General features: G+C 38.9%; 1 protein-coding gene across 1 annotated transcript in view; it reads left to right on the top strand.

Moving 5' to 3' along the window:
- Phlpp (PH domain leucine-rich repeat protein phosphatase) overlaps window positions 1-22,052 on the top strand; it is a 209,241-nt gene that overhangs the window by 169,784 nt on the left and 17,405 nt on the right. Inside the window, exon 15 of the mRNA XM_070086002.1 lies at window positions 20,329-20,500. Coding sequence (XP_069942103.1) covers window positions 20,329-20,500 — 172 coding nt within the window. The remainder of the gene's footprint in view (window positions 1-20,328; window positions 20,501-22,052) is intronic.

Raw genomic sequence — 22,052 nt, 5'->3', positions numbered from 1 at the left:
ACTATCATATATTAATTGAGCAATTGAACTAGGCCAGAAATAAAAAACAAGAAAGAAGTAAAATTCATATATGGTACACTCATTATGTATTTATTTATTGTAGGAAGTCAGAAGGAAATGGCACATCTTCATCCTCTGACTCTTCAACAAATTTTATTCATTTTGATGTCAGCAATAAGGTTGTGTCCCTGTTTTATCACAACTAAGATTAGATGCCATTGGAATACAAAAATAATACTATGTATCATATATGTAGGTAGTAGGTTGGTAGACACTAACCACCCAGGAAGGTACTACTGTACTGCTTGTATTTGTTTTACATGTTGGTAGGATTGCTGATGTCTTTTTTCTGTCTCATAAACATGCAAGATTTCAGGTATGTCTTGCTACTTATACTTACACTTAAGTCACACTACACATGCCTGTACATGTTTATGTATACACACTCATCTTAGTTTTTTTTTTATTTTATGTTAATAGTTCTTGTCCTTATTACTTTTCCTTTCATATCCATGGGGAAGTGGAATAAGAATCTTTCCTCCTTAAGCCATGCGTGTTGTAAAAGTCAACTAAAATGCCAGGAGCAGTGGGCTAGTAACCCCTTTTCCCATATAGTTTACTAAAAAGAAAAAGAAGAAAACCGTTGAAGTGTGATGTTTGAATGTGTGTGGATGTAGTGTGAATGATAAGAAAAAGATGATTGTGGACGTTATGAATGAAACGAAGCTGGATGTCCTGGCTCTAAGTGAAACGAAGCTGAAGGGGGTAGGAGAGTTTCAGTGGGGAGAAATGAATGGGATTAGGTCAGGGGCTTCTAATAAAGTTAGAGCTAAAGAAAGAGTAGCAATAATGTTGAAGGATAAGTTATGGCAGGAAAAGAAGGAATATAAATGTATAAATTCAAGTATTATGTGGAGTAAAATGAGGGCTGGATGTGAAAAGTGGGTTATAGTAAGTGTTAATGCACCTGGAGAAGAGAGAGGCGTAGAGGAGAGAGAGAGATTTTGGGACATGTTGAGTGAGTGTATGGGGAGTTTTAAACCAAGTGAGCGAGTACTCATGGTTGGGGATCTCAGTGCTAAAGTGGGTAAAAATGTTGTGGAGGGAGTAGTAGGTAAATTTGGAGTGCCAGGGGTAAATGAAAATGGGGAGCCTTTAACTGAACTATGTGTAGACAGAGGTTTGGTAATAAGTAATACATATTTTATGAAAAAGAGGATAAATAAGTGTACAAGATATGATACAGCACATAATGAAAGTAGTTGGTTAGATTATGTATTAGTGGATAAAAGGTTGATGGGTAGGCTTCAGGATGTACATGTTTATAGAGGGGCAATAGATATATCAGATCATTATCTAGCTATAGCTACAGTTAAAGTAAGAGGTAGATGGGACAAAAGGGAAATGGCAACAGTAAGTAAGAGAGAGGTGAAAGTTTATAAACTAAGGGAGGAGGAAGTTAGGGTGAGATATAAGCAACTATTGGCAAAAAGGTGGGCTAGTGCAAGTATGGGTATTGGGGGAGGGGGGGTTGAAGAGGGATGGGATAGTTTTAAAAATGCAATATTAGAATGTGGGGCAGAAGTTATTGGCTATATGAGGATGGGTGAAGGAGGAAAGAGGAGTGATTGGTGGAATGATGAGGAAAAGGGTGTGATAAAAGAGAATTAGGTAGCTTATGAGAGGTTTTTACAAAGCAGAAGTGATATAAGGGCAGAGTATATGGAGAGTAAAAGAAAGGTGAAGAGAGTGGTGAGAGAGTGCAAAAGGAGAGCTGATGATAGAGTAGGAGAGGCACTGTCAAGAAATTTTAATGAAAATAAGAAAAAAATTTGGAGTGAGTTAAACAAGTTAGGAAAGCCTAGGGAACGAATCGATTTGTCAGTTAAAAACAGAGTAGGGGAGTTACTAGGTGGGGAGACGGAGGTATTACCTGGAGTTTACATGGAGAGAGTTGCGGGTGTCAACGCCTCCGCGGACTGGTCTGTGACCAGGCCTCCTGGTGGATCAAAGCCTGATCAACCAGGCTGTTACTGCTGGCTGCACGCAATCCAATGTACGAGCCACAGCCCGGCTGGTCAGGTACCGACTTTAGGTGCTTGTCCAGTGCCAGCTTGGAGACTGCCAGGGGTCTATTGGTAATCCCCCTTATGTATGCTGGGAGACATTTGAACAGTCTCAAGCCCCTGACACTTATTGTATTGTCTCTTAATGTGCTAGTGACACCCATGGGGGGATGTTGCATCGTCTGCCAAGTCTTTTGCTTTCGTTGTGAGTGATTTTCGTGTGCAAGTTTGGTACTAGTCCCTCTAGGATTTTCCAGGTGTATATAATCATGTATCTCTCCCGCCTGCGTTCCAGGGAATACAGGTTCAGGAACTTTAAGCGCTCCCAGTAATTGAGGTGTATTATCTCCATTATGTGCGCTGTGAAGTTTCTCTGTACATTTTCTAGGTCAGCAATTTCACCTGCCTTGAAAGGTACTGTTAGTGTGTAGCAATATTCCAGCCTAGATAGAACAAGTGACCTGAAGAGAGTCATCATGGGCTTGGCATCCCTAGTTTTGAAGGTTCTCATTATCCATCCTGTCATTTTTCTAGCAGCTGCGATTGATATAATGTTATGGTCCTTGAAGGTGAGATCCTCTGACATGATCACTCCCAAATCTTTGACGTTGTTTTTTCGCTCTATTTTGTGGCCGGAATTTGTTTTGTACTTTGATGAAGTTTTAATTTCCTCATGTTTACCATATCGGAGTAATTGAAATTTCTCATCGTTGAACTTCACATTGTTTTCTGCAGCCCATTGAAAGATTTGGTTGATGTCCGCCTGGAGCCTTGCAGTGTCTGCAATGGAAGACACTGTCATGCAGGTTCGGGTGTCATCTGCGAAGGAAGACACGGTGCTGTGGCTGACATCCTTGTCTATGTCAGATATGAGGATGAGAAACAAGATGGGAGCGAGTACTGTGCCTTGTGGAACAGAGCTTTTCACCGTAGCTGCTTTGGACTTTACTCTGTTGACTACTACTCTTTGTGTTCTGTTTGTGTGGAAATTTTAGATCCATCTACCAACTTTTCCTGTTATTCCTTTAGCACGCATTTTGTGCGCTATTACGCCATGGTCACACTTGTCGAAGGCTTTTGCAAAGTCTGTATATATTACATCTGCATTCTTTTTGTCTTCTAGTGCATCTAGGACCTTGTCGTAGTGATCCAATAGTTGAGACAGACAGGAGCGACTTGCTCTAAACCCATGTTGCCCTGGGTTGTGTAATTGATGGGTTTCTAGATGGGTGGCAATCTTGCTTCTTAGGGTAAATGGGTAAATGGTGAGAATATTTTGAGGAACTTTTAAATGTCGATGAAGAAAGGGAGGCGGTAATTTCATGCACTGGCCAGGAAGGTATACTATCTTTTAGGAGTGAAGAAGAGCAGGATGTGAGTGTGGGGGAGGTGCGTGAGGCATTACATTGAATGAAAAGGGGTAAAGCAGCTGAAACTGACGGGATCATGACAGAAATGTTAAAAGCAGGGGGGGGGGTTGGGGTGGTTGGTATTTTTGTTTAATAAATGTATGAAAGAGGGGAAGGTACCTAGGGATTGGCAGAGAGCATGTATAGTCCCTTTATATAAAGGGAAGGGGGACAAAAGAGATTGCAAAAATTGTAGAGGAATAAGTTTGCTGAGTATACCAGGAAAAGTGTATGGTAGGGTTATTATTGAAAGAATTAGAGGTAAGACAGAATGTAGGAGTGCGGATGAGCAAGGAGGTTTTAGAGTGGGTAGGGGATGTGTAGATCAAGTGTTTACATTGAAGCATATATGTGAACAGTATTTAGATAAAGGTAGGGAAGTTTTTATTGCATTTATGGATTTAGAAATGGCATATGATAGAGTGGATAGGGGAGCAATGTGGCAGATGTTGCAAGTACATGTATATGGAATAGGTGGTAAGTTACTAAATGCTGTAAAGAGTTTTTATGAGGATAGTGAGGCTCAGGTTAGGGTGTGTAGAACAGAGGGAGACTACTTTCTGGTAAAAGTAGGTCTTAGACAGGGATGTGTAATGTCATCATGGTTGTTTAATACAGTGGACCCTCGACCAGCAATGGCGTCGATTAACGATAAATCTGACTAGCGATACATTTTATCTCAAAAATTTTGCCTCGATTAGCGCTAAAAAACTCGACCAACACTATTCGTTCCGTCTGAGATGCGTCCACTTCTGGCCAGTGTTTACAAGCCAGCCAGCCACCGCGGTCGCTTCCAAGCATACAATCAGAACATTTCATATTATCACAGCCTTTTTAGTGATTACACCTGCAAAATAAGTCACCATGGGCCCCAGGAAAGCTTCTAGTGCCAACCCTACAGCAAAAAGGGTGAGAATTACTATGGATATGAAGAAAGAGATCATTGCTAAGTATGAAAGTGGAGTGCATGTCTCCGAGCTGGCCAGGCTGTACACAAAACCCCAATCAACCATCGCTACTATTGTGGCCAAGAAAACGGCAATCAAGGAAGCTGTTCTTGCCAAAGGTGCAACTATGTTTTTGAAACTGAGATCGCAAGTGATAGAAGATGTTGAGAGACTGTTATTGGTATGGATAAACGAAAAACAGATAGCAGGAGATAGCATCTCTCAAGCGATCATATGTGAAAAGGCTAGGAAGTTGCATGACGATTTAATTAGAAAAATGCCAGCAACTAGTGGTGATGTGAGTGAATTTAAGGCCAGCAAAGGTTGGTTTGAGAGATTTAAGAATCGTAGTGGCATACATAGTGTGATAAGACATGGTGAGGCTGCCAGTTTGGACCAAAAAGCAGCTGAAAAATATGTGCAGGAATTCAAGGAGTACATAGACAGTGAAGGACTGAAACCTGAACAAGTGTTTAATGGTGACACTGACAATGTTGTGAAACACTTTAGGAATGTCATGAAGGAACGGGAGGTACAGGCCTCTATGGGCAGATATGTTGTGCGACAGAGGTCCAGTGACTCTCAAGCTGGTCCTAGTGGCATTAAAAGAAGAAGGGAAGTAACCCCAAAAAAGGACTTGCCACCTAAAGTCCTAATGGAAGGGGATTCCCCTTCTAAACACTAAGACCATCAACACACTCCCCTCTTCCCATCCCATCAATCATCACCAGATCTTCAATAAAGGTAAGTGTCATGTAACTGTGCATGTCTTCTTCAGTTTGTGTGTATTAAAATTAATATTTCATGTGGTAAATTTTTTTTTTTTTCATACTTTTGGGTGTCTTGCACGGATTAATTTGAGTTCCATTATTTCTTATGGGGAAAATTAATTCGCATAACGATAATTTCGCATAACATTGAGCTCTCAGGAACGGATTAATAGCGTTATGCGGGGGTCCACTGTATTATGCAGAGAATTCGAAGTGTGGAAATTAAGAGGCATGGAGTTAATAAAAGTATTAGAGGGCTGAAGAGGGGTTGTTGACTTCCAGCAAGTGTGCATGAGTGTGTTAGATAGGAGTGAATGGAGACAAATAGTTTTTGGAACCTGATGAGCTGTTGGAGTGTGAGCAGGGTAATATTTAGTGAAGGGATTCAGGGAAACCGGTTATTTTTATATAGCCAGACTTGAGTTCTGGAAATGGGAAGTACAATACCTGCACTTTAAAGGAGGGGTTTGGGATATTTGCAGTTTGGAGGAATGTGTAATAGGATGGTATATACTGTATATAATTGGGGCCCTGATATTATATTCTATAGGGAGTTTATTATATTATTTCAGGTCGCTTTTTATATTGTATCTTCATATATTCTTCTAAACTGTTGTATCTAGGCACCTCTGCAAAAACAGTGATTATGTGTGAGTGAGGTGAAAGTGTTGAATGATGATGAATGTATTTTCGTTTTGAAGATTTTCTTTCTTTCTGGGTCACCCCACCTAGGTGGGAGATGTCCGACTTGTTGAAAAAAAAAAAGTACGAAAGAGGGGAGGGTTCCCAGGGATTGGGAGAGAGCATGTGTAGTTCCTTTATATAAAGGGAAGGGGGATAAAACAGATTGTAAAATTTATATGGGAATAAGTTTACTGAAGGAGGGGTGTTAATATTGCAGATTTATAACTGTAGTATAAGCACACCTCTGGCCATACTGTAATGGGGTGAATAATGGTGAAAATTTTTCTTTTTCAGGCCACCCTACCTTGTTGGGAAATGGCCAATGTGTTAATGATAAAAAAAAGTTTACTGAATATACCAGGTAAAGTGTATGGTATGGTTATTAGTGAAAGAATTAGAGGTAAGACAGAGATCAGGATTGCAGATGAGCAAGGAGGCTTTAAAATGGGTAGGGGATGTGTAGATCAAGTGTTTACATTGAAGCATATATGTGAACAGTACAGTGGAACCTCATATTTCGAACTTGATCCGCTCCAGGAGCTAGTTCTAAATTCGAAAAGTTTGAAAAGCGAAGCAATATTTCCCATAAGAAATAATGGAAATACAATTAATCCGTTCCAGAAACCCAAAAATATTCACAAAAAAATACATTTTATTGAGATTAATTATAGTTTTACATACACACAACAAATATAGTGTACAATTATGTATTAATAAATTTAAATAAACATATAAAGTAACATTTTTACTTTTATTGAAGATTGGTGATGGCATCTGGAAGATAGGGAGGAGGAGAGAGGGAGTTGGGGTTAGTGTTTGGAAGGGGAATCTCCTTCCATAGGGACTTTAGGTATCAAAGCCCTCTCTGGGGTTACTTCCCTTCTCTGTCTTTTAATGCCACTAGGACCAGCTTCAGAATCACTGGACCCCTGTCTCACAAAATAACTGTACACAGTCCTCTGTTTCTGGCACCTCTTTAAGAGTTCCCTAAAATGGGACATGGTTTTGTTACTGAACTTTTCACAAATAATCATCTCAAACACTATCACCTGCCATCTCTTTATCCTTGATCCACACCAGCAACAACTTTTCATTCTGATCGATTGTCTGTGGTCTTTTTTTTGGTTACCATATTAACACCTTTTGCAACATCAGCTTCCTTGATTTGTTCTTTCTTTGCCAGGATAGAAGCAATGGTCGACTTGTTTTTCCCATACATCCTGGCGAGCTCAACAAGTTTCACACCACTCTCATACTTCTGTATTATTTCCTTCTTCACATCTATGGTGCTTCTCACTTTCTTTATCACAGGGGTGCCACTAGCAAGTTTCTTTGGGCCCATGGTACCTTATTTCACAGTCCCACAAGCACTAAACACAATGAATTAATTGTGAAATGTTTGAATGAGAGCACAGGTTAGTGTTTACTCAAGCATCAAGAAAGCCAGACTGGCTCAAGGCACCTGCGCGGGGACGCGGACAGAGTGGGCTGGCCGACAGGTCTGGTACCTGGCGGTTTGAAAATAGGGGCAAGTTCGATAATGAGGACAAATTTGATTCGCAAAAAGCAGTCGATTTTCGAAGAGTTCGATAAGTGATACATTCGAAATTTGAGGTTCCACTGTATTTAGATAAATGTAGGGAAGTTAAAAAAAAATGAGGCTCGGGTTAGGGTGTGTAGGAGAAAGGGAGATTACTTCCCAGTAAAAGTAGGTTTTAGACAGAGATGTGTTATGTCGCCATGGTTGTTTAAGATATTTATAGATGGGGTTGTGAAAGCAGTAAATGCTAGGGTGTTGGGAAAAGGGGTGGGATTAAATTACGGGGAATCAAATACAAAATGGCAGTTAATAGTTAGTTTTTGCTGATGATACTGTGCTTCTGGGAGATTCTAAAGAAAAGTTGTAAAGGTAAGTAGATGAGTTTGGGAGGGTGTGTAAAGGTAGAAAGTTGAAAGTGAACATAGATAAGAGTAAGGTGATGAAGGTATCAAATGATTTAGATAAAGAAAAATTGGATATCACATTGGAGGGAGTATGGAAGAAGTGAATGTTTTCAGATAAGTATTTGGGAGTTGATTTGTCAGCTGATGGGCTTATGCAGGATGAAGTTAACCATAGAACTGATGAAGGAAAAAAGGTGAGTGCTACATTGTTGAGACAAAAAAACATTATCCATGGAGGCAAAGAAGGGATTGTATGAGAATATAGTGGTACCAACACTCTTATATTTGTGTGAAGCATGGGTTGTAAGTGCTGCAGTGAGGAGGTGGTTGGAGGCAGTGGAGATGTCCTGTCTAAGGGCAATGTGTGGTGTAAATATTATGCAGAGAATTTGTTAGATAGGAGTGAATGGAGACGAATGGGTTTTGGGACCTGAAGAGCTGTTGGAGTATGAACAGGGTAATATTTTGTGAAGGGATTCAGGGAAACCTGTTAGTTGGACTTGAGTCTTGGAAATGGGAAGTACATTGCCTGCACTTTAAAGGAGGGGTTTTGGGATATTGGCAGTTTGGAGGGACATCTAAACTGTCGTATATGAGTGCCTCTGCAAACACAGTGATTATGTGTGATTGTGAAAGTGTTGAATGATGAAAGTTTTTTCTTTTTTTTTTGGGTCACCCTGCCTTGGTGGGAAACAGCCGACGGGTTTTAAAAAAATGTAATAACTTTAAAACATTTAAAGATTTGGAAAGTTTCCAGATGAATCGTGAGAGACTGACTTCACAGCAACACACCGTGGTGTACTTGTAGTAATAAAGATAATTATTATTATAAAACACAGTGGGGAGAGTTCTCCATAGATATGTACAGGTGGGCCCTGCTTTTATGGTGATTTACTAGTATGGACATTTCAAATTATGACCAAGAATTCATTTATTTGGCTCCCTGATTCAATATTATGGCGTCCATGCACCATTTTGTTTGGTAACATGGTCCATGAGCTCTGCATCTCTCAGGTATGTTCGGAAACTTTACAAAATATCAAGTGTTTTAAAGTTATTGCGCATTTTATATATATATTTTTTTTTCAACAAACCGGCCATATCCCACCGAGGCGGGGTGGCCCAAAAAGAAAAACGAAAGTTTCTCTTTTAAAATTTAGTAATTTATACAGGAGAAGGGGTTACTAGCCCTTTGCTCCTGGCATTTTAGTCGCCTCTTACAACATGCATGGCTTACGGAGGAAGAATTCTGTTCCACTTCCTCATGGAGATAAGAGGAAATAAAGAAGAACAAGAACTAGAAAGAAAATAGAAGAAAACCCAGAAGGGTATGTATATATATGCTTGCACATGTATGTGTAGTGTGACCAAAGTGTAAGTAGAAGTAGCATGACGTACCTGAAATCTTGCATGGTTACGAGACAGAAAAAAGACACCAGCAATCCTACCATCACGTAAGACAATTACAGGTTTCCATTTTACACTCACTTGGCAGGACTGTAGTACCTCCCTGGGCAGTTGCTGTCTACCAACCTACTACCTACAATATATAATTATACTTATTTGTACATTTTTTTTTTTTTTAGCAAGTTGGCCATCTCCCACCGAGGCAGGGTGACCCAAAATGAAAGTAAATCCCCAAAAAGAAAATACTTTCATCATCATTCAACACTTTCACCTCACTCACACACAATCACTGTTTTAGCAGAGGTGCTCAGAATACAACAGTTTAGAAGCATATACATAATAAAGATACACAACATATCCCTCCAAACTGCCAATATCCCAAACCCCTCCTTTAAAGTGCAGGCATTGTACTTCCCATTTCCAGGACTCAAGTCCGGCTATGTACAAATAACCGGTTTCCCTGAATCCCTTCACTAAATATTACCCTGCTCACACTCCAACAGCTCGTCAGGTCCTAAATACCATTCGTCTCCATTCACTCCTATCGAACACGCTCATGCACGCTTGCTGGAAGTCCAAGCCCCTCGCCCACAAAACCTCCTTTACCCCCACATTCCAATCTTTTCGAGGATGACCCCTACCCCGCCTTCCTTCCCCTACAGATTTATACGCTCTCCATGTCATTCTTCTTTGATCCATTCTCTCTAAATGACCAAACCACCTCAACAACCCCTCTTCAGCCCTCTGACTAATACTTTTATTAACTCCACACCTTCTCCTAATTTCCACACTCCGAATTTTCTGCATAATATTTACAGCACACATTGCCCTTAGACAGGACATCTCCACTGCCTCCAACCGCCTCCTCGCTGCTGCATTCATAACCCAAGCTTCACACCCATATAAGAGTGTTGGTACTACTATACTTTCATGCATTCCCTTCTTTGCCTCCATAGATAACGTTTTTTGTCTCCACATATACCTCAATGCACCACTTGCCTATTTTCCTCCATCAGTTCTATGATTAACTTCATCCTTCATGACTCGTGAACTCCCAAATATCTGAAAACATTAATTTCTTCCATACTCCTCCTCCCTAATTTGATATCCAATTTTTCTTTATCTAAATCATTTGATACCCTCATCATCTTACTCTTTTCTATGTTCACTTTCAACTTTCTACCTTTACATGCTCTCAAACTTGCCCACTAACCTTTGCAATTTTTCTTTAGAATCTCCCATAAGCACAGTATCATCAGCAAAAAGTAACTGTGTCATTTCCCATTTTGTATTTGATTCCCCATAATTTAATCCTACCCCTTTCCCGAACATCCTAGCATTTACTTCTTTTACAACCCCATCTATAAATATATTAAGCAACCATGGTGACATTACACATCCCTGTCTAAGACCTACTTTTACCGGAAAGTAGTCTCCCTCTGTTCTACACACCCTAACCTGAGCCTCACTATCCTCATAAAAACTCTTTACAGCATTTAGTAACTTACCACCTATTCCATATACTTGCAACATCTGCCACATTGCTCCCCTATCCACTCTATCATATGCCATTTCTAAATCCATAAATGCAATAAAAACTTCCCTACCTTTATCTAAATACTGTTCACATACATACTTCAATGTAAACACTTGATCTACACGTCCCCTACCCACTCTAAAACCTCCTTGCTCATCCGCAATCCTACATTCTGTCTTACCTCTAATTCTTTCAATAATAACCCTACCGTATACATTTTTCCTGGTATACTCAGTAAACTTATTCCTCTACATTTTTATTCCCCTTCCCTTTATATAAAGGGACTATACATGCTCTCTGCCAATTCCTAGGTACCTTCCCTTCTTTCATACTTTTATTAAACAAAAATACCAACCATTCCAAGACTATATCCTTCCCCCTGCTTTTAACATTTCTGTCATGATCCCGTCAGTTACAGCTGCTTTACCCATTTCATTCTGCATAATGCCTCACGCACCTCCCCCACACTCACATCCTGCTGTTCTTCACTCCTAAAAGATAGTATACCTCCCTGGCCAGTGCATGAAATTACCGCCTCCCTTTCTTCATCAACATTTAAAAGTTCCTCAAAATATTCTTGCCATCTACCCAACACCTCCATCTCCCCACCTTGTAACTCCCCCTACTCTGTTTTTAACTGACAAATCCATTAGTTCCCTAGGCTTTCTAAAGTTGTTTAACTCACTCCAATTTTTTTTTTCTTTCAACAAACCGGCCGTATCTCACCGAGGCAGGGTGGCCCAAAAAGAAAAACAAAAATTTCTCTTTTCAAATTTAGTAATTTATACAGGAGAAGGGGGTTACTAGCCCCTTACAACACGCATAGCTTACGGAGGAAGAATTCTGTTCCACTTCCCCATGGAGATAAGAGGAAATAAAAAAGAACAAGAAGTAGAAAGAAAATAGCAGAAAACCCAGAGGGGGTGTTTATATATATGCTTGTACATGTTTGTGTAGTGTGACCTAAGTGTAAGTAGAAGTAGCAAGACATACCTGAAATCTTGCATGTTGATGAGACAGAAAAAAGGACACCTGCAATCCTACCATCATGTAAAACAATTACAGGCTTTCGTTTTACACTCTCTTGGCAGGACGGTAGTAGCTCCCAGGGTGGTGGTTGTCTACCAACCTACTACCTAGGAAAATTTTTTCTTATTTTCATTATAATTTCTTGACAGTGTCTTTCCCACTCTATCATCTGCTCTCCTTTTGTACTCTCTCACCACTCTCTTCACCTTTCTTTTACTCTCTATATACTCTACTCTTCTTATGACACTTTGCTTTGTAAAAACCTCTCATAAACTACCTTTTTCTCTTTTATCACACCCTTTACTTCATTCCACCAATCACTCCTCTTTCCTCCTGCACCCACCCTCCTATAACTACAAACTTCTGCCCCACATTCTAATACTGCATTATTCCAACCCTCTTCACCCCCCTCCCAACTACTCAATCTTGCACCAGCCCACCTTTCTGCTAATAGTTGCTTATATCTCACCCGAACTTCCTCCTCCTTTGGTTTATTCACTTTCACCTCCCTCTTACTTGTTGTTGCCATTTTCCTCTTGTCCCATCTACCTCTTACTCTAACTGTAGCTACAACTAAATAATGATCCGATATATCTGTTTCTCCTCTATAAACGTGTACATCCTGGAGCCTACCCATCAACCTTTTGTCAATCAATACATAATCTAACACACTACTTTCATTATGTGCTATATCATACCTTGTATATTTATTTATCCTCTTTTTCATAAAATATGTATTATTACCAAACCTCTTTCTACACATAGCTCAATTAACCCTTTCAGGGTCCGTCCCGTAGATCTACGGCTTTACGGTGAGTGTCCAAACCGTAGATCTACGCCATGAGCTCAGCTCACTCTGATAAACTGTGAGTGGTACATTTGGGCCTAGATATGAGAGAATACATCTATGTGGTATGTGTGCACCACATAAAACAGATCCTGCAGCACACTGTGTATAATGAGAGAAAAAAACTGAAATCATGATTTTTCGATTAAAACAGCGACTTTGCAGTGTTTTTTCGTATGTTTTTTATAGTTGTATTTGCGATTTCTTGGTCTCATTTGATAGAATGGAAGACATATTACAGAAATAGAGATGATTTTGATTGGTTTTAGCACTGGAAATGGCTTGAAACTGAGCTCAAAGTAGCGGAAATGTTAAATTTTTGCCGATATTCAAGAGTAAACAAACGACCTCACACATCTAATACACGTCAGCTGGTGGGTCTAATATACATTCACAAATATGGTGATGATATTTATACAATTATTACAGTATTGCATAACAGTAAATCTTCTATTTTTTTGGTGTGAATAAAAATTCATTATGTGAATAAAAAATCAAAATGGAATTTATTTGTAAAGCCTCAAAATGTAACTAATGAACAGAGGAAATGTTAGTTTAGTTCCAGGAATACCTACATTGTTTATTCTGGAGCCTATTTTGAAATTGGAATATTTTGAACTTTGTGTTAAATTGGCCAAATTAACAATTTCCGATCACTTTATTTTGTAGTTGAAACAGTTGATTTGGCGATTTCTTGTGCTCAATCGATAGAATAGAAGTAATACTAGTGAAATAGCTAAGAATTTGGTTGATTGGAATAATGTAATTGGCCTAAAATGGGAGTCAAAGTCGGCAAAATCGCCGACTTGTAAATATCGCTGACACATCAAAATTCGTGAGAGCATAATTTCGTCAGTTTTCCACCAAATTTCGTACTTTTTGTTTTATTACCTTCACAAAAAGATTCTCTACGATTTCATAAGAAAAAATAACAAATTTTTTTTTTGAAAATTCTTGGACACTGGTGCGTGACTTCAGATTTTGGCCTTGGACCCTGAAAGGGTTAAAGGCTCCCCATTTTCATTTACCCCTGGCACCCCAAATTTACCTACTACTCCCTCCACAACATTTTTACCCACTTCAGCATTGAAATCCCCAACCACATGTACTCTGTCATTTGGTTCAAAACTCCCAATGCATTCACTCAACATTTCCCAAAATCTCTCTCTCCTCTACTTTTCTCTCTTCTCCAGGTGCATATACGCTTACTATAACCCACTTCTCACATCCAACCTTTATGTTACTCCACATAATCCTTGAATTAATACATTTATAGTCCCTCTTTTCCTGCTTCTCCTTTTTTAGCTCTAACTCTATTTGAAACCCCTGACCTAATCCTGTTTATTCCTCCCCACTGAAACTCTCCCACCAACTTCAGCTTTGTTTCACTTAAAGCCAGGATATCCAGCTTTTTCTCATTTATAACATCCACAATCATCTCTCTCTTATCATTCACACAACATCCATGGAAATTCAGACATCCCACTTTGACAATTTTCTTCTTATTCTTTTTAGTAATTATTACAGGAAAAGGGGTTACTAGCCCATTGTTCCCGGCATTTTAGTTATCTTTTACAACACGCATTGCTTACTGAGGAAAGATTGTTATTCCACTTCCCCATGGATATAAAAGGAAAAGTAATAAGAACAAGAACTATTAAGATAAAATCAAAGAAAACTCAGATGAGTGTTTATAAATAAACGTGTACATGCATGTGTAGTGTGACCTAAGTGTAAGTGTAAGTAGAAGTAGCAAGATGTACCTGTAATCTTTATTTATTTATTTATTTATTTATTTATGTCTTTGCAAATAGTACATTGAGATTATGTATTTACAATAATGGGTTGCAATGCAAAGAGAGCCTCTATTATGCCTAGGCATTAAGGCCGACTCAACATTATTGGCTTACTAACTACTTAACACAAAGAATTATATCATAGTTGTACAGTAGATTATTAATTATAAGTGAATCTAATGTATATAAGACAAAAGATATATTCATATATTCAAAAATGCTTTTTGTGAAACAATGATTCAGTTATATTTCTGTTGACAATGGATAAAAGGTTTGAAAGTAATTGTTGAAATTATGATATGGGAATATGTATTGAGTATGTGAGTACTGAGTATTGAGCATTTAGTCTAGGGTGATTAAGTGGCTTTTGAGAAGAGTCTTAAATTGATTTTCAGACTTTAGTATCTTCTGGTAATGAATTCCATATTTTGGGGCCCTTTATGTGCATAGAGTTTTTACACAGTGTAATATTTAGGACACGGGGTACATTAAAAACCGTACATCTAACTGTAGCTACAACTAAATAATGATCCGATATACCAGTTGCCCATCTATAAACGTGTACATCCTGGAGCCTACCCATCAACCTTTTATCAACCAATACATAATCTAAGAAACTACTTTCATTATGTGCTGTATCATACCTTGTATATTTATTTATCCTCTTATTCATAAAATATGTATTACTTATTACCAAACCTCTTCCTACACATAGCTCAATTAAAGACTCCCCATTTTCATTTACCCCTGGCACCCCAGATTTACCTACTACTCAATCCACAACATTTTTACCCCCTTTAGCATTGAAATCCCCAACCACAAACCTTGCATATTTATGAGACAGACAAGACACCAGCAATCCTACCATCATGTAAAACAATTGCAGGCTTTCGTTTTACACTCACTTGGCAGGACGGTAGTACCTCACTGGGTGGTTGCTGTCTACCAACCTACTACCTATATTTGTACTTGTACCTAAATAAACTTACACACTGTGCTGACATGCAGGTACACATTAAAATTACTAATAATAATAAAAATAATAATAAAAATAATAATAATAATAATAATAATCACTCTGGGGTGCTTTAAATGTCATATATTATGTATCATATAAACAAATTATGTATATACAATCATAGTAAAACAAATAAACAATTGTGAGGTGTGGTAGCCAGGTGGGCTACCACACTTGACTTCGTATAATAAATACTACTCACCTCTCACCCTACATTAAGACACTCTTAGTGATTTTAATGTGTACCTGCATGCCAGCAGTGTGTAAGTTTATTTAGGTACAGGTAGGGTTATAATTGAAAGAATTAGAGATAAGACAAAATGTAGGATTGCTGATGAGCAAGGTTTTAGAGTAGGTAGGGGATGTGTAGATCAAGTGTTTACATTGAATTCAATTCAATTCAATTCAAGTTTATTCTCTATAAGGGTTACAATGGGGGGTTTACAGGTTTTGGGTATTGTGTGGTTTGCATGTTATAAAATACTAATTACAGAGGGGGCCACTAGGACACCTAGCATGGCTAGGCATTTTGGGCAGACTTAGATTAATTCTTAACATTAAATCCTTACAGATTATGGTATTAAGGCTAAGTGACTACATCATAATTTGTGAGTTTAGCAATGTGAATGCTTTTGTTTTGGCACAGTACAGTGTCTATATTGGAGTATCATAGGCAAACTTATGACTAGTTAGGATTTATTATTTTAAGATTAAGATTAGTATTTCTGGGTTTATAGTCAGTGGGTGAGTGAGTGTAATTGTGAACCACCAGGTGGTTATCATGTAGTTAGTTGTTGGGGTGTATCAGGGAGATAAGATGTTTTATAACTGTAGTTTTGAAAGTGATGAATGTGTCTGTAGTTCTAGAGTTTTCAGGTAGGGTGTTCCAGATTTTAGGTCCTTTGAAATACATTGAATTTTTGTAAAGGTTTAGTCGAACACGGGGAATGTCATAGAGATGTTTGTGTCTGGTGTTATGCCTGTGGATCCTGTCACAACTATCAAGAAAGCATTTTAGGTCAAGGTTAATATTGGAATTTAAGGTCCTGTAGATATAGATTGCACAGTAGTAAGTGTGGATGTTATGAACAGGGAGTAAGTTTAGATCTATGAAGAGTGGGGGGGTGTGTTGCCAGGGATGGGATTTAGTGATTTAGATAAAGAAAAATTGGATATCAAATTGGGGAGGAGGAGTATGGAAGAAGTGAATGTTTTCAGATACTTGGGAGTTGACGTGTCGGCGGATGGATTTATGAAGGATGAGGTTAATCATAGAATTGATGAGGGAAAAAAGGTGAGTGGTGCGTTGAGGTATATGTGGAGTCAAAAAACGTTATCTATGGAGGCAAAGAAGGGAATGTATGAAAGTATAGTAGTACCAACACTCTTATATGGGTGTGAAGCTTGGGTGGTAAATGCAGCAGCGAGGAGACGGTTGGAGGCAGCGGAGATGTCCTGTTTAAGGGCAATGTGTGGTGTAAATATTATGCAGAAAATTCGGAGTGTGGAAATTAGGAGAAGGTGTGGAGTTAATAAAAGTATTAGTCAGAGGGCAGAAGAGGGGTTGTTGAGGTGGTTTGGTCATTTAGAGAGAATGGATCACAGTAGAATGACATGGAAAGCATATAAATCTATAGGGGAAGGAAGGCGGGGTAGGGGTCGTCCTCGAAAGGGTTGGAGAGAGGGGGTAAAGGAGGTTTTGTGGGTAAGGGGCTTGGACTTCCAGCAAGCGTGCGTGAGCGTGTTAGATAGGAGTGAATGGAGACGAATGGTACTTGGGACCTGACGATCTGTTGGAGTGTGAGCAGGGTAATATTTAGTGAAGGGATTCAGGGAAACCGGTTATTTTCATATAGTCGGACTTGAGTCCTGGAAATGGGAAGTACAATGCCTGCACTTTAAAGGAGGGGTTTGGGATATTGGCAGTTTGGAGGGATATGTTGTGTATCTTTATATGTTTATGCTTCTAGACTGTTGTATTCTGAGCACCTCTGCAAAAACAGTGATAATGTGCGAGTGTGGTGAAAGTGTTGAATGATGATGAAAGTATTTTCTTTTTGGGGATTTTCTTTCTTTTTTGGGTCACCCTGCCTCGGTGGGAGACGGCCGACTTGTTGAAAAAAAAAAAAAAAAAAAAAAAAACTTACTGCAGCTTTTTGTTGGGTTATTATTGGCTTTAGGTGTGTTGCTGCAGTTGAACCCCAAGCACAGATAGCATAGATGAGGTATGGATATATAAGTGAATGGTATAGTGTGAGAAGGGCAGTTTGCGGCACGTAGTATCGTATCTTGGAGAGGATCCCCACCGTTTTGGATACTTTTTTTGTTATGTGTTGGATATGGGTGCTGAAATTTAGGTTGTTGTCGAGGTATAGGCCAAGGAATTTGCCCTCATTATGTCTGGCAATTAGAGTGTTGTCGATCTTAATGTTAAGTTGCACAACACCTGCTCTGCTACCAAACATAATATAGTAGGTTTTGCCAGTGTTAAGTGTAAGTTTATTGGCATATATGTGAACAGTATTTAGATAAAGGTAGGGAAGTTTTTATTGCATTTATGGATTTAGAAAAGGCATATGATAGAGTGGATAGGGGAACAATGTGGCAGATGTTGCAAGTACAGTATATGGAATAGGTGGTAAGTTACTAAATGCTGTAAAGAGTTTTTATGAGGATAGTGAGGCTCAGGTTAGGGTGTGTAGAAGAGAGGGAGACTACTTCCCGGTAAAAGTAGGTCTTAGACAGGGATGTGTAATGTCACCATGGTTGTTTAATATATTTATAGATAGGGTTGTAAAAGAAGTAAATGCTAGGGTGTTTGGGAGAGGGGTGGGAGCAAATTATGGTGAATCAAATACAAAATGGGAATTGACACAGTTGCTTTTTGCTGATGATACTGTGCTTATGGGAGATTCTAAAGAAAAATTCCAAAGGTTAGTGGATGAGTTTGGGAGTGTGTGTAAAGGTAGAAAGTTGAAAGTGAACATTGAAAAGAGTAAGGTGATGAGGGTATCAAATGATTTAGATAAAGAAAAATTGGATATCAAATTGGGGAGGAGGAGTATGGAAGAAGTGAATGTTTTCAGATACTTGGGAGTTGACGTTGGTGGATGGATTTATGAAGGATGAGGTTAGCCACAGAATTGATGAGGGAAAAAAGGTGAGTGATGCGTTGAGGTATATGTGGAGACAAAAAACATTATCTATGGAGGCAAAGAAGGGAATGTATGAAAGTATAGTAGTACCAACACTCTTATATGGGTGTGAAGCTTGAGTTGTGAATGCAGCAGCGAGGAGGCGGTTGGAGGCAGTGGAGATGTCCTGTCTAAGGGCAATGTGTGGTGTAAATATTATGCAGAAAATTCGGAGTGTGGAAATTAGGAGAAGGTGTGGAGTTAATAAAAGTATTAGTCAGAGGGCTGAAGAGGGGTTGTTGAGGTGGTTTGGTCATTTAGAGAGAATGGATCAAAGTAGAATGACATGGAGAGCATTTAAATCTGTAGGGGAAGGAAGGAGGGGTAGGGGTCATCCTTGAAAAGGTTTGAAGGAAGGGGTAAGGGAGGTTTTGTGGGCGAGGGGCTTGGACTTCCAGCAGGTGTGCGTGAGCGTGTTAGACAGGAGTGAATAGAGACGAATGGTATTTGGGACCTGACGATCTGTTGGAGTGTGAGCAAGGTAATATTTAGTGAAGGGATTCAGGGAAACCGGTTATTTTTATATAGCCAGACTTGAGTCCTGGAAATGGGAATACAGTGCCTGCACTCTAAAGGAGGGGTTCGGGATATTGACAGTTTGGAGGGATATGTTGTGTATCTTTATACATATATACTTCTAAGCTGTTGTGTTCTGAGCACCTCTGCAAAAACAGTGATTATATGTGAGTGAGGTGAAAGAGTTGAATGATAATGAAAGTATTTTCTTTTTTGGGGATTTTCTTTCTTTTTGGGTCACCCTGCCTCGGTGGGAGACGGCCGACTTGTTAAAAAAAAAAAAAGGTACACATAAGTATAATTATCAGAGTACATATAAAATAACTTTAAAACACTTGAAATTTTGGGAAGTTTCCAGACGTAATGGAGAGATGTGCCCACGGAGAATGTAAACAAACTGGGTGTCGCGTAGTGACCATATTAGAAAGTCAAATGGGGGGAACCATATAGTTTTGGTCATAATTTGAAATGTCCATATTAGCAGAATGCCATAAAGCATGGCCCTGCTGTATTCCTTCATTTTGTTCTTATAGCTACCCCTTAACCCTTAAATGGTCCAAACGTATATATATGTTCACTCACGTAGCGCCCCAAATTTTTTGAGAAAAAAAAATCGTTTTTTTTTTAATAGGAAAAAAGAGCATATGGTACCCAGGCATCCCCAATTATTTTAATATGGCGCACAGTGAGTGCACACACCCATTCTCTCATCTCTAGGCGACTCAGGCTTATCGTGGCAATGTTGAATGAATGACAAAAAAAAGTATATATACAGTGGACCCCCGGTTAACGATATTTTTTCACTCCAGAAGTATGTTCAGGTGCCAGTACTGACAGAATTTGTTCCCATAAGGAATATTGTGAAGTAAATTAGTCCATTTCAGACCCCCAAACATACACGTACGAACGCACTTACATAAATACACTTACATAATTGGTCGCATTCGGAGGTGATCGTTATGTGGGGGTCCACTGTACGTTTGGGGCGCTACGCGGGAGAACGTATATATACGTTTGGACCGTTTAGGGGTTAATAATGATCTGACAAATGTTGCTCCTCTAAAACCATGCACATCCAAAGGTCTGCCCATAACCTTTTTCCTGTGTTATTTTTTTTTTAAATTTCAATACTCCATGAAGTCTAAATGTGGGTTTGTAATTTAGGCGGCTGAGGTCCCAGGGTGTCGCTGCTCCAGCTGCCGTGTGTGCTGCTCATCTGGAGGCAGACACCACACACCTTGTCTTACGGCTGTGCTGCTATGGTCCTGTTTCTGCTGTTGTCACCACTACCCATGGCCAGCCTATTGTCCTCGCTACTACTGCAACAAGAAAATCTGTATGTTACTGTACTCAGTCACTGTTCAATAGCTTTATTGTATGTATTGTGTAAATTGTAAAATTTTTGAAGAAAGTGATTGATTGTTTGACTTGGAGTTATTCTAGGTTAAATATTTTATTTTATTATTTTTACTTGTGCCCATAACATAAGTGCCCTCTCAAGACCATTGTAAAAACATTTCTTTATGAATTATTTTCCAATTTTATTACAGTCTAGCCCCAGTTTTCGTCCTTAATCTGTTCCAGAAGGTCAGTCAAAATCCAAAACAGACGAAAACTGAAGTAATATTTCCCATAAGAAATAATGTAAATCCAATTAATCCGTTCCAGACGCCCAAAAATATTAACAAAAAATAAATTTTATAGAGAATAACTATAGTTTTACATACAGAAAACAATGAGAAATAAATAAAAAATGACTAAGTTTAATGGATAAATGAACATTGAAATCACTTTTATTTTTATTGAAGAGACTTATTGGCATATGGAAGTTGGCGAGGAGGGGAGGAGAGATTATCGTTTGGAAGGGGAATCCCCCTCCATAAGGCCTTCAGGTATCAAAGACCTATCCGGGGTTACTTCCCTTCTTTGTCTTTTACTGACACTAGGACCAGCTTGAGTCACTGGACCATGCAAAAGCTTTGTTAGGGTGATATTTCTCCATCAACTCTTCCACATCCTAGCTACACGATATTTAATGCAGCCCAGAGCCATATTATTACCATCGACATACCATGTTCACTGAGTTTAATAATTTCAAACAGCTACCTTTAGATGCCATCATAAACAAAGGGAGAAGTAATGAATAATTCATGCCGAGAATTGTAAATAAAAGCATTATGTATTGAGGGTGGTGACTGGGCCAACACAGATTTATACACGTTTTCTTTGATGCTGGACTAGAAAAAACGTAATGTTTTCCCTCTGCCTGGCTAGCACACCTCCATAGCATATAAATATTGCATGTTTATATGCTATGTAATGTTTTTCTTATATAATTTTGAAGAAAATATCATAGATGGATTAATGAAAATGTCTAAACCTAAAATAAGACTAATGTGCCCAAGAGTGATTATTATTACATATTAGTATCATCATAGGTAGTAGGTTGGTAAACAGCAACTGCCCAGGGAGGTACTACCGTCCTGCCATGTAAAGCCTGTAATTGCTTTACATGATGGTAGGATTGCTGGTGTCCTTTTTTGTTTCATAAACATGCAAGATTTCAGGTACGTCTTGCTACTTCTACTTACACTTAGGTCACACTACACTTACATGTATACAAGCATATATATACACACCCCTCTGGGTTTTCTTCTATTTTCTTTCTAGTTCTTGTTCTTGTTTATTTCCTCTTAGTTCCATGGGGAAGTGGAACAGAATTCTTCCTCTGTAAGCCATGTGTGTTCTAAGAGGCAACTAAAATGCCAGGAGCAAGGGGCTAGTAACCCCTTCTCCTGTATAAATTACTAAATTTAAAAAGAGAAACTTTCGTTTTTCTTTTTGGCCACCCTGCCTTGGTGGGATATGGCCGGTTTGTTGAGGAAAAA

Source organism: Cherax quadricarinatus, chromosome 17, assembly GCF_038502225.1.
Source record: "Cherax quadricarinatus isolate ZL_2023a chromosome 17, ASM3850222v1, whole genome shotgun sequence".
Classification (NCBI taxonomy): domain Eukaryota; kingdom Metazoa; phylum Arthropoda; class Malacostraca; order Decapoda; family Parastacidae; genus Cherax; species Cherax quadricarinatus.
This window is presented reverse-complemented; position numbering and strand designations above follow the sequence as displayed.